Source organism: Lithobates pipiens, unplaced genomic scaffold (genome assembly GCF_037356315.1).
Source record: "Lithobates pipiens isolate NorthernLeopardFrog02 unplaced genomic scaffold, aLitPip1_a1.2 Scaffold_23, whole genome shotgun sequence".
In the NCBI taxonomy this organism is placed as follows: Eukaryota; Metazoa; Chordata; class Amphibia; order Anura; family Ranidae; genus Lithobates; species Lithobates pipiens.
Window position 1 is genome coordinate 320,593,441 of NW_027507785.1, and position 13,094 is coordinate 320,606,534.

At 45.6% G+C, this 13,094-nt stretch overlaps 1 protein-coding gene across 1 annotated transcript; it reads left to right on the forward strand.

Moving 5' to 3' along the window:
* Window positions 1–913: 913 nt before the first annotated feature.
* LOC143926664 (uncharacterized) lies at window positions 914–11,863 on the forward strand. The gene is made up of 5 exons (XM_077450609.1): window positions 914–1,123; window positions 2,423–2,463; window positions 2,546–2,620; window positions 6,465–6,663; window positions 11,344–11,863. The coding sequence occupies exons 1-5, from the start codon at window positions 1,057–1,059 to the stop codon at window positions 11,751–11,753; spliced, it is 792 nt and encodes a 263-aa protein (XP_077306735.1). The 5' UTR covers window positions 914–1,056; the 3' UTR covers window positions 11,754–11,863.
* The last annotated feature ends 1,231 nt before the right edge of the window (window positions 11,864–13,094 follow it).

Below are 13,094 nucleotides of genomic sequence, written 5' to 3' on the forward strand. Positions count from 1 at the left end.
TGGGGGGGGGGGAGATTAACCCCAACCATAGGGGGTCAATCGATAGGCTGGTATCCCTTCACATTGGAGAGAAGGTTATTGAACCCAACCCCTGGGGGACAATTTTTGGGCCAGAACCTTGTCACATGGGGTCCAATCAATGGGCCGGAACCCTATCACACAAAGGGAGAAGGTTATTGACCCTGGTTGCTGAGCAGGAGTCCCATCTCACATTGGGGGGGGGGGGGGGGTATTGACTCTGGCCCCTGGGGGCAATCATTGGGCCGGCACCCCATCACCTGTGGGGAAAAGGTTACTGACCACGGTTACTGGAAGCCAATAGCCGGGCCACAACCATCCGTACCGCCCAACATTTTGAGATGGGAATGAGGGACACCTACCAGCAAATGTATGTAGGCATAGGACACGCCCCCTGTCACGCCCCCTTAAAGGAGAATTAACCAGAAAAAAAGGTTTATTAAATCCAAGTGCTTTTTTTTTACCCCTCCTATTACTTTATATTGGCTCTTGAAATTTACAAATGCAGCAATTTAGAAATTGGATGAAAGGTTTAGCGCTGGGAAACACCTTTTGAAAGATAAAAATTGCATTTTATATACAACTATATGGATGAGACCAAAATGAGGGACAAATGAGGAGGAAAGAGGGACAGAGGGACAGAGGGACATCGCTCCAAATCAGGGACAGTCCAGAGCTCGGCCCATCACATGGGGGGGGGGGGAGAAGTAACTGATCCCGGCCCCCCAAGGCTCAAAAACCCCATTACTCTGAGGAAGAGAAGGTCACATATTGTGGTGGAGAGAAGAGGAGAATGGGGGGGTGGGGGCATGCTGAGACTTGTAGTTCCTCCATCGGGCAGAGCAGATCCCGCTCAGACAGGCACACAACCTGACAGGCCGATCCGCTCTTGTGATAGGTGGGAGCCGAACGCTGAATATATACAGCCCCGCCCCTGAAGCGGCGTTCTGATTGGTTTAGGAGTTCTAGGTTGGTGAGTTCCGCCTATCGGAGGCACGTGGACGTGACGTCATCTCCCGGGACCAGGAAGTAAACAACATGGCCAGGAATGAGGAGAAGCAGCTGGGGAGACTGAACCGAGTGTGGCTGCAGAGAGAGAGGGAAGGTGAGGGGGGAATAATGAGAGGAGGAGAGGGGAGTACAGGGGGGTATAATGAGAGGAGGGGTAGGGGAGTACAGGGGGTATAATGGGGGGAGGGGAGTATAATGAGAGGGGGGGTATAATATGAGGAGGGGAGTACAGGGGGGTATAATGAGGGGAGGGGAGTACATGGGGTATAATGAGAGGGGGGGTACAGGGGGGTATAATGAGAGGAGGGGGGGAGTACGGGGGTATGAGAGAAGGGAGGGGGTATCATGAGAGGAGGGGGTACGGGGTATAATGAGAGGAGGGGGAGAGTACAGGGGGTATAATGAGAGGAGGGGGAGGGGAGTACAGGGGGGTATAATGAGAGAAGGGGGGAGGGGGGTACAGGAGGGTATAATGAGAGAAGGAGGGAGGGGGGTACAGGAGGGTATGAGAGGAGGAGGAGGGAGGGGGGTACAGGAGGGTATAATGAGAGAAGGAGGGAGGGGGGTATAATGAGAGAAGGAGGGAGGGGGGTACAGGAGGGTATAATGAGAGGAGGGAGGGGGGTACAGGAGGGTATAATGAGAGGAGGGAGGGGGGTACAGGAGGGTATAATGCGAGGAGGGAGGGGGGGTACAGGAGGGTATAATGAGAGGAGGGAGGGGGGTACAGGAGGGTATAATGAGAGGAGGGAGGGGGGTACAGGAGGGTATAATGAGAGAAGGAGGGAGGGGGGTACAGGAGGGTATAATGAGAGGAGGGAGGGGGGGTACAGGAGGGTATAATGAGAGGAGGGAGGGGGGGTACAGGAGGGTATAATGAGAGGAGGGAGGGGGGGTACAGGAGGGTATAATGAGAGGAGGGAGGGGGTACAGGAGGGTATAATGAGAGGAGGGAGGGGGCTACAGGAGGGTATAATGAGAGGAGGGAAGGGGGTACAGGAGGGTATAATGGGAGGGGGGTACAGGAGGGTATAATGAGAGGAGGGGGGAGTACAGAGGGTATAATGAGAGAAGGAGGGAGGGGGGTACAGGAGGGTATAATGAGAGAAGGAGGGAGGGGGGTAGAGGAGGGTATAATGAGAGGAGGGAGGGGGTACAGGAGGGTATAATGAGAGGAAGGAGGGGGGTACAGGAGGGTATAATGGGAGGGGGGTACAGGAGGGTATAATGAGAGGAGGGGGCAGTACGGGGAAAAGTGAGACTCCCGTCTAGATCGGAGAACTCCATTGGTGGGATGTCAGTGTTGGCGTTGGGAAGAGATCGGCAGACTCCTCCCCTCCCCTGAAATGTCGGTTTTCGGTGGACTGACCTCCACCTTTGTTTTCTCTATTAGAGGGACGTGTGAAGGACATCGGCAGCAATCGCCCCAAACTGGTGAGCCCCGGAACAGAGCTGTCCTATAGATGACCTTTGCCACTGTCCCCTTTTACTAGTCTCCCCTCCATGTTTCCTGCAGGGGGCGCTGCACACAGCCACAGATGTGAAGAAATGGATCCCCAGCATCAAAAATGAGATAGAATATTATTTAGAGGTAAGACGGTGCTGAGCAGCGCTACACCAAATCTGTAGAGGAGAGACCTTTATATTTAAATCATAAAACTGCGGCCTCAAAGTGAGATGGAAATAATAAATAGAATTTTGGGTTGTCACCACAATAAGAATAGAGGAGAAATCTTCCAATGGGGACACCAGAGTTCTGGTAACAACCTCACTTTGGAGGGATTTCCTCTCACTTCATGTTTGGCTATGGGACAGAAAGTGAAGGGAGATTTCCCCGATGGGACACAGATGGAGGAAGAAGAATATAAAACTGACAGGGGTTCTAACCCTCCCTTACTCTAGCCAAAATGAAAAAAATAAAAGTTTTGTCTATAGTTCTACTATCAGGGTGGTATAAAGCTGGCCATAGAAGGATGGACATGCAATGAAGAGTGAATGTGGTGCAGTAGATTTTACTCGGGTGTAACAATTATTCCCGGACTCTCTGCGCTCGTCGTTCACATATATAATATTTCTTCCTCGCTGTCCCCCCAAGAATACTTTCCATCCTCTTTGAAAATTTTGGACTAACGTAGAAGTGCTGACACCTACTGGTAAGACTAGGAATTGCATCAAATAACCATCCCAACAAAACCAATCTATTACTAAATCCACCCGCTTTGTGATGAATGGGTGAAAGTCAACTTATTTATTCGTTTTTTTTCTCAAAGCTTATGTATTATTATATTAAAGAGAAGCTCCGCTCCAGTCAATTTTGTGTTTTTTATTAAAAGCCAACAGGTACAAAAAGTGTAGCTCCTGACTTTTAACCACTTAAGCCCCGGACCATTTGGCTGGCCAAAGACCAGAGCACTTTTTTGCGATTCGGGCACTGCGTCGCTTTAACTGACAATTGCGCGGTCGTGCGACATGGCTCCCAAACAAAATTGATGTCCTTTTCCCCCCACAAATAGAGCTTTTTTTTAGTGGTATTTGATCACCTCTGCGGTTTTTATTTTTTGCGCTATAAACAAAAAAAAGCGTCAATTTACAAAAAAAAACACATTATTTTTTACATTTTGCTATAATAAATATCCTCCAAAAATGTATAAAAAAAGTTTTTTTTCCCCCTCAATTTAGGCCAATACGTATGCTTCTACATATTTTTGGTAAAAAAAAAAAAGCGCTTATTGATTGGTTTGCGCAAAAGTTATAGCATTTACAAAATAGCATTTTTATAATTTTTTTTTTTTTAACTAGTAATGGCGGCGATCAGCGATTTTATATTTTTTTTTTATTTTTTTTTTTTTATCGTGACTGCGACATTATGACGGACACATCGGACATTTTTGACACATTTTTAGGACCATTGCCATTTATACAGCAATCGGTGCTATACAAATGCCTGTGTAAATGACACTGGCAGTGTAGGGATTAAGTGTGTCCTAGGGAGTGTTTCTAACTGTGGGGGGTGTGGCTACATGTGACACATCACTGATCTCTGCTCCCGATCACAGGGAGCAGAGATCAGTGACACTGTCACTAGGCAGAACAGGGCGAAGCTTGTTTACATTAGCATCTCCCCGTTCTTCCTCCCCCATGAGACGATCGCGGGTATCCTTGCGGCGATCGAGTCCGCGGGACCCGCAGCCCGACTCACGGAGCTTGCCGCTGGCATGCGCACGCCCACAGGCCACCTCTTTAGCAACATCTGGAGGTCCGCTAATTGCAGATCCCTGACATAGAACTAAGGGTTGGAGAGTGAAAAATATGGTGCAGCTTTGCTTTGGAGCCAATCGGCTTCTAACTTCAAAATCCCTAAACATTATTATTATTTTTTTTTTTTTCCTAACACCCTAGAACAGGGATCTGCAATTAGCGGACCTCCAGCTGTTGCAAAACTACAATTCCCATCATGCCTCTGCCTCTGGGTGTCAGGCTTGTGGCTCTCAGTCTTGCTATGCCTCATGGGACTTGTAGTTCTGCAACAGCTGGAGGTCCGCTAATTGCATATCCCTGCCCTAGAGATTAAAATGGTGCTCATTGCAATACTTTGTCACACTGTATTTGTGCAGCGGTATTACAAGCACACTTTTTTTGGAAAAAAAACACTTAAAAAAAAAAAAAATAAGGCAACAGTAAAATTAACCCAATTTTTTTTTTATATTGTGAAAGATAATGTTACGCCGAATAAATTGACACCGAACATGTCGCGCATCAAAATTACGCCCGCTTGTGGAATGGCGACAAACTTTTACCCTTAAAAATCTCCATAGGCCACGTTTAAAAAAAATTCTACAGGTTGCATGTTTTGCGCTAAAGAGGAGGTCCAGGGCTAGAATTATTGCTCTACCGATCGGGGCGATGCCGCACTTGTGTGGTTTGAACACCGTCTTCATATGCGGGCGCTACTCGCGTATATGCGTTCGCTTCTGCGCTGGAGGGGGCGCATTTAAAAAAAAAAAAAGTTTTCAATTTCTTATATATACAAGGTTCTTAGGAATAAAAGTAACTTTTTTTTTTTTTTTTTTTTATTACAAGGAATGTAAAAATCCCTTGTAATAGAAAAAAAGTATGACAGGTCCTCCTTAAATATGAGATCTGGGGGTCAAAAAGACCTCACATCTCATATTTACACTAAAATGCAATAATAAAAAAAAGTCATTTGAAAAAATAAAATAAAAAAATGGCCCTTTAAGAGTTATGGGCGGAAGTGATGTTTTGACGTCGCTTCCGCCCTACAATGATATGGAGACGGGTGAGGGCCGTCTTCCCCCTCACTCATAATAGGGAGAAGAACCCGATCGCTACCTACGGCTCCGGTAAGCGGCAGAGAGTGGCGGGGGGGCCCTCTCCCGCCGCCGATAAAAGTGATCTTGCGGCGAATCCGCCGCAGAGACCACTTTTATCGGAAATCGGACCACCCGCTGAAGAAGAGGAGACAGGGGTCATGGCAGCTAACAATGAGGGAGAATACGAGACCATAGCGGACTCACGAATGCTCACATCGGGACAAGAAAGCTCAAGAATATAATAAATGAAAAAATGGTAAACTTTATTAGAAAATTCACGCAAACATGCGCTAACTGCTGCCATAACAACAATATTCCTCTTCAAAATGAAGACGTATATCGTCGCTCGGCAGTCCGGAAGCGGTTAAAGGAGTTGTAAAGGCAAAATGTTTTTTTTATCTTAATGCATTAAGACCTGTGTGTAGCAAAGAGACGGCAGCGGGAGCCATTGGCTCCTCCTGCTGTCAATCACAGCCAATAAGCTATGAATAAGCACTTTTGGTGGTGTGAAATGCGTTAGCTGTTGTTGCTTTGCTGTGATTCATTTGGTGTGATCCTGTTTTATAAATAAAAGGCATTGAATTTGTTTTGGAGTGCGGCTCTCCAGAGTCTTCTAATTATCCACATTGATTACTTGCCGTTGCCTGCACCTGGGTCTCTTCGCTTCTGGAGTAGCTGCTCTTTGTTTTGTGGACCTGCCTGGAGCGGTGGTATTTCTCTCACTGCCCCATAGTTGGTGTCAGTAGAAGGCATGGTACCCCATCACTGGGGTCAGTAGAAGGAACAGTACCCCATCGATGGTGTCAGTGCCTCATAACATTGGTCATGTGACCAGTCATTGGATGGGTGCCATGTTTGTTTTCTCAAGTCATCTTCCAGGGCAGCATCTGAGAGATGGGCTTCTCCTACCTCTCAGATGCTGCCCTGGAAGACTTCCTAGAAAAGGAGTTACCAGGTACCTAACTCCTGTGGTTTTTTTTTTTTTGTGGAAAGAGGTAATTCTGTTTTTCACCTGTAATGATCTTATGATGGGTTACTATTAATAAATGTGTTTTCATTTCACTGCTCAGGCCTTTTTTGACCAACTCTCCCATCCATTTACAGCAATCTCAGCTGAGCCACTATTCAGAAAGAAAGATTGGAGAATTTGAGGGAAAGATCGAGGCCCTAAAGAAAGAGTATCAGAGTTACCTGTGGAAGTTGCGCAGATTAGACCCGTCCTGCAAGGAACACCCATGGAAACTCCGAGGGTACACCAGGAAGAGGACTGCGGATGGCAAAGTGCCATCATGGGTAGACACAGGTATGTAGGTAACGGGGGGGGGGCATGTAGACACAATGGGGGGAATTCAGTAAAGCTGCTGCGCAACTTTTCTGGTGTTAATCCCTCTTGCTAATGTATTACGCCAAATTCATGAAGCATTTGCGACACTTTTGGTTCTGACAGCGACTTGTACACTAAATTCAGGTAGTTCTCAAATGCGTTACTTTTACATTGTGTTGCATTAAAATGCACCACTTTAACCACTTGCTTACTGGGCACTTAAACCCCCCTCAGTCCCAGACCAATTTTCAGCTTTCAGCGCTGATGCACTTTGAATGACAATTGCGCGGGCATACAACACTGTACCCAAATGAAATTTTTATCATTTTTTTTCCGCAAATAGAGCTTTCTTTTGGTGGTATTTAATTACAGCTGGGAGTTTTATTTTTTGCTAAACAAACAAAAAAAGATGCAAAAAAAAAAAAATCCTGTTTTTAATAGTTTGTTATAAAATTTTGCAAACGGGTCATTTTTCTCCTTCATTGAAGTGCGCTGATTAGGCGGCACTGATAGGCTGCACTGGTGGGCACTGATGGGCTGCATTGGTGGGCACTGATGGGCTGCACTGGTATGCACTGATAGGCATAGTTAAGGCGGCACAGATAAGGCGGCACCGATGGGCACAGATAAGGCGGCACTGATGGGCAAAGATGGGCACAGATAAGATGGCACGGATGGGCACTGATAGGTACCACTGATAGATGGGACTGATGGGCACTGATAGGTGGCACTGATGGGCGGCACTGCTGGGCACTGATGGGCGGCACTGCTGGACACTGATGGGCGGCACTGGGGTGCAGCACCTTTGAGGCAGATTGTGGGCAGTGCTGGGTGGCACTGTGGGCACTGCTGGGTGGCACTATGGGCACTGACGGGGGGCACTTACTCTTAATAAGTGGGGCACTGCAGGGGGCAGGTGGGCACTGGCAGGGGGCAGGTGGTCGCTAGCAGGGCTGGCCGTGATCGGGACTGATGTCCCGATCACGGCCGCCAGTGATCGGCTTTTTTTTTTTCTCCTCGCGCTGTCAGCGCGAGGAGGAATAATAGCCGATTACCGGCTCCGTTATATCACATGATCAGCTGTCATTGGCTGACAGCTGATCACGTGATAAGGGGTCGGGATCGACCCCTTGCACGGATCGGTGATCAGGCGAGTCTCATGGACTCGCCGATCACAGAGCGCGCCGCGCGCACCCCTCAGGGGGCGCGCAGGCTGCTCGTACACGGGACGACGTCAATAGACGTAGTCCCGGAAAAGGAGATCCGCGCTGTAGCCGTCAATTGACTATTGCGCGGATCTCAAGTGGTTAAATTGCTTCGCATTGAATGCACCAAATGTAAAAGTGGAGCTAATTAACGGCTTCAATACCGGGCACTTTCACACCCTTCTTGCCCAGGCCAATTTTCAGGTTTCAGCGATGTTGCACTTTGAATGACAATTGCGCGGTCATGCAACACTGTACCCAAACAAATTATTATTATTTTTTTTTCAGACAAATAGAGCTTTCTTTTGGTGGTATTTAATCACCACTGGGGTTTTTTATTTTATGCTGAATAAAGATCAAAAATTTTGCAAAAAATAAATGTTTTTTTTGTTTCTGATGCATAACATTTTGCAAATTAAATAATTGTTCTTCAGAAATGTAGGCCAAAACGTATTCTGCTCCATTTCTTTGGTCAAAATAACCTAAATCAGTTTATATTATTTAGTCTGTAGGAAAGTTATAGAGGCTACAAACTACAGCCGTGGCCAAAAGTTTTGAGAATGAAACAAATATAAATTTTCACAAAGTCCGCTGCCTCACTGTTTTTAGATCTTTTGGGAAAATGTTACTCTTGTATGCTGAAGTATAATTACAAGCATTTCATAAGTGTCAGAGGCTTTTATTGAAAATTTTGTGAAGTTTATCCCTTTCATGACTAAGCCTATTTTTGGCATTTGGTGTTTACAAGTTAAAATCCATATTTTTTTGCTAGAAAATTACTTGGAACCCCCCAAACATTATATATATTTTTTTTTAGCAGAGACTCTAGAGCAGTGATGGCGAACCTTGGCACTCCAGATGTTTTGGAACTACATTTCCCATGATGCTTAGGCACTCTACAGTGTAGTGGAGCATCATGGGAAATGTAGTTCCAAAACATCTGGGGTGCCAAGGTTCGCCATCACTGCTCTAGAGAATAAAACGGCGATTGTTGCAATATTTAATGTCGCACGGTATTTGCGCAGCGTTGTTTTAAACGCAACTTTTCGGGAAAAGGGACACTTTCATGAATTAAAAAAAAAAAACGAAACAGTAAAATTAGCCCAATTTTTTTGCATAATGTGAAAGATGATGTTACGCCGAGTAAATAGATGCCAAACATGTCACACTTTATAATTGCTCGCACTCGTGGAATGACGACAAACTACGGTACCTAAAAATCTCAATAGGCGACGCTTTCATATTTATTTATTTTTTACGGTTACCAGGTTAGAGTTACAGAGGAGGTCTTGTGCTAGAATTATTGCTCTCGCTCTGACGATTGCGGCGATACCTCACATGTGTGATGTGATTTTACATATGCGGGCGCGACTTCCGTATGCGTTTTCTTTGCTGTGCGAGCTCGCGGTGACGGGGACGCTTTAAAAAAAAAGATTTAATTTTTTTTTTTTTTTTTATTATTTAAAAAAAAAAATGTTTTTGATCACTTTTATTGCTGTCACAAGGAATGTAAACATCCCTTGTGACAGTAATAGGTGGTGACATGTACTCTTTATGGAGGGATCAGGGGTCTAGAAGACTCCAAATCCCTCCTTTACACTTCAAAGTATTCAGATCGCCGTTTTCGTTCCCTGTAGAGGGATAAATGAGGGCAGGGTAGTTGAGGGTGGGGTGAAATGGGGATTGTGGAGTTTGGGATGGAAAAGGCTGTGATCGCTGGGGGGAAAGTGGATGGGAGGGTCATTGGGAGACATGAGGGCAGAGGTGCCAGCTGGGGGAGGGCAAGAGCACGCAACACAAGGAGGGCACAGTACAGGGGTCACTGCTGCCAGAGCTCTGTTTCCCATTCCTGCATTGTACACAGCCAGAACACAGGCACAGCACACATTGAAGCTGAAATCCTCCAGTTCCCTTACAGCTACAATGTGCACAGTGTATAGCTGGCTACTGGTTGCAATTCCGACCTGTACCATTCTATGATGGGAACGGAAATGCAGTAGCTAGCTATACACTATATGCACATCATAGCTATAGGGGAATGGGATGGGTAGGAGGAGCTCTAAAGCCCCGTACACACGACCGGACTTTTCAACATCCAAAGTCTGACGGAATGATTCCGGCAGACTATTCGATCGTGTGTGGGCTGCAACGGACTTTTGATTCGCAAAAGTCTGACAGACTTTAGAAATGGAACATGCTTAAAATTTTTCCACAAGAACTCTGCCGGACCCAGTTCCTACCGAGAAATTCGCTCGTGTGTATGCTATTCCGACGGACTAAAACCGACGCTAGGGCAGCTATTGGCTACTGGCTATGAACTTCCTTATTCGAGTCGAGTCGTAAGTCATCACGTTAAATCCGTCGGAGTTTGGTGTGATTGTGTGTGGCCAAGTCAGCTCATTCGGAAAGTCCGTCAGAACTCTGCCGGAACTCCGTCAGAACTCCTTCGAAAGTCTGTCGGACATAAGTCTGGTCGTGTGTACGCAGCATTAGTCCTGTGCTCAAGATGTGTGCCATGCGGGGATGGGAGACTTGCGGCAGGGTTGGTGGGGGGGGCTTGGAAGGGGGGGAGCCCACCAATCCCCAATACCCCCCCTAGATTGTGGCACAATCTTGCCTCTGCTACTTGTGCTGGAGTTGTACTGTTACGATCCCCACCCGCTCTCCTCTTCATGCCCTGTGATTGGAGCACTACAGATCCCACCCACATAGGCAGTGCCCGGGTTGGCCTGTGCATTAAGATGGCCCTGGGCTAGAGGAGACAGCCGGCCGGAGGGGAGGAGGAGGAGGAGGCGGCGGCGTTCCACTCCCAAGCTGGCGTTCACGTCCGGCATCGGCGCATTTTCGTGAGTACCAATACTCAAGAAAATGCCTAGTATCGGCGCAACCCTAATTTGTGTCATTCTCAAAACTTTTGGCCACGGCTGTAAGGTGTATATCTGAAAATTGATCAATCCTGATGTACTGACGGCCTCTCTAATTTTTCTTGTCAGGACAGTACAAATATCCCCCATTTTGGAAAGTAGAAAGTCCAAGTTATTTAATAAGAGGCATGGCGAGTTTCTTGGAGTTGTAATTTTTTGGAAAATTAAATAACTATATATATATATATGTGTGTGTGTGTGTGTGTGTATATGTGTGTATATATATATATATATATATAATATTTTTTTTTTACATACTGTCACCAGTGCAGTACAGCTTCATAATATATCTGAGAGCAGAGGGCGGTACTGGGGGGGGTATAATGAAAGGAGGGGGTGGTACCGAGGGTATAATGAGGAGGGGGCGGTACCGGGGGGGGCATAATGAGCGGAGGGGGTGGTACTGGGGGTCAAATAATGAGAGGAGAGGCAGTATAGGAGGTGTAAAGGGAGGAGGGATTGGATTGGTGGCATTGCTAGATCATCTCACAAAATGAATGATGGCTGACTCAAATATATTTATTTTTAAGATGAAACCAATAGTGGAAAATTGCTGTACACGCCTGTTCTCTCAAAGAAAGCGAAGGAGGAGCACAGAAGTGACTCGGAGGAGGAAGCCCCACAGGAAAGGGTCAATAAACTGCAGCCACCTTCTCCTGCTCCGGCCTGTATGGATCCGGAAGTCCAGGATGCACCTCTCGTCTTCAACAATGCCAAATCTCAGCCGAGAGACGTCTGGGGGAGATCGGCTTATAACACTGGCGGAGGGGAGACGGCAAAGAAACTCAAAGATATTTTGATGTCGGGTTGTCCGCACCAGAACGTCATCAACTCTGCAAACAACTTGGAGGAGGCGGCGGGAGGAGACCCGCATACTAGTGGGAGAAGCAAGGGGATTATAGGGTTGGACTGTTATTCATCTTCTGATGAGGAAAGCTAACACTTGCCTATATCTAAGGGCTCCCTTATTTATATTTTTTAATATCCTACAAACTTTATTATCCAATACTGTTTTCAATAGTGGTAATAAAATATATTTTTTTATTTCTATTTTTTTTTTGTGTGTGTTTGTTTATTTTTATTTTTTTAAGTTTATTATGTGGCAAAAATAATAAAAAATAAAAATAAAAAGCATTGCATTTCCAGCCATGTTCTGTCCTAAAATCATAATTTTGTTGCATCTCAGTGCTGCCTTTTTTTACCACTTCCAATTTACAGAGCATCTGGAAAGTATTCACAGCGCTTCACTTTTTCCACATTTTGTTATGTTGCAGCCTTATTGCAAAATGGATTCAATTTATTATTTTCCTCCCAAATTCTACAAACAATATCCCATAATGACAACGTGAAAGAAGTTTTGTTTGAAATATTTGCAAATTTTATTAAAAATAAAAAAACAAAATAAAATCCCATGTACATAAGTATTCACAGCCTTTGCTCAATACTTTGGTGTAGCACCTTTTGGTACCAAAAGTCTTTTTGAGTATGATACTACAAGCTCGGCACACCTATTTTCGGGCAGTTTCTCCCATTCTTCCTCTGATTGGCTACCACAGTGATCAGTCATTGTGAATCCCACCACGCCTGCGTTTCTCTCTCTCTGTGAATGGAGAGGAAAGATACATTCTGTCTCTCTCTCTGCTTGCAGAGAGACAAAAAAAATAAAAAAAAGCGTGTGTAAAAATACAGAAACTAATAATACCTAGATCAAGGTCTGATCTACAGTAGGTCAATGCGAGGGTTGGTGTTTGGGACAAGGATCAAGGTCAGTATATTTTGGGATGGATTTTTTTATTTTTTTTAAAATTAAAAATAAAATAAAATTTGCGTTAGAACCAAAAAAAGTGCACACTATTGTTTCTGGCCCGTACTAAGGGGTACAAACAACAACTAACAGACATACATGTGGTATTGCTGTGATCGTCAGGAGCAGGAGAATTTATTTTGGGTTCTTTGGTGGTAGAAGATGGTAGTAACAAGAAATCTACAGCTAAATGTTAAAAAAAAAAAATTTGAAGATATCCATAAACATAACGCCCCTTTCACATGGCAAGCCCGCTCGGATCCGCCTTTCCATTTTTCTGGCGGATCTGAGCTGGCCATCCATTGACTCCTATGAGGAGAAGAAAGTGAGCGGAGATGTGTCCACTGACACCCGTCTGCCATCCGATCCGAGCAGATGAAAACGGACATGCTGTCCGATCCCTCCATAGGAATCAGTGGCGCTCTGACAGGCCCCTCCCCGCTCAGTGATCAGGGATGGATCCGCCTGGCTCAGCAA

What these genes read in the sequence shown, in the direction of transcription:
- LOC143926664 (XM_077450609.1), top strand. Translation starts at nt 1,057, where the DNA reads ATGGCCAGGAATGAGGAGAAGCAGCTGGGGAGACTGAACCGAGTGTGG. An exon ending in GCAGCAATCGCCCCAAACTG is followed by an intron (nt 2,464 to 2,545) that starts GTGAGCCCCGGA and finishes TGTTTCCTGCAG; the next exon opens with GGGGCGCTGCACACAGCCAC. An exon ending in GCCATCATGGGTAGACACAG is followed by an intron (nt 6,664 to 11,343) that starts GTATGTAGGTAA and finishes TTTATTTTTAAG; the next exon opens with ATGAAACCAATAGTGGAAAA.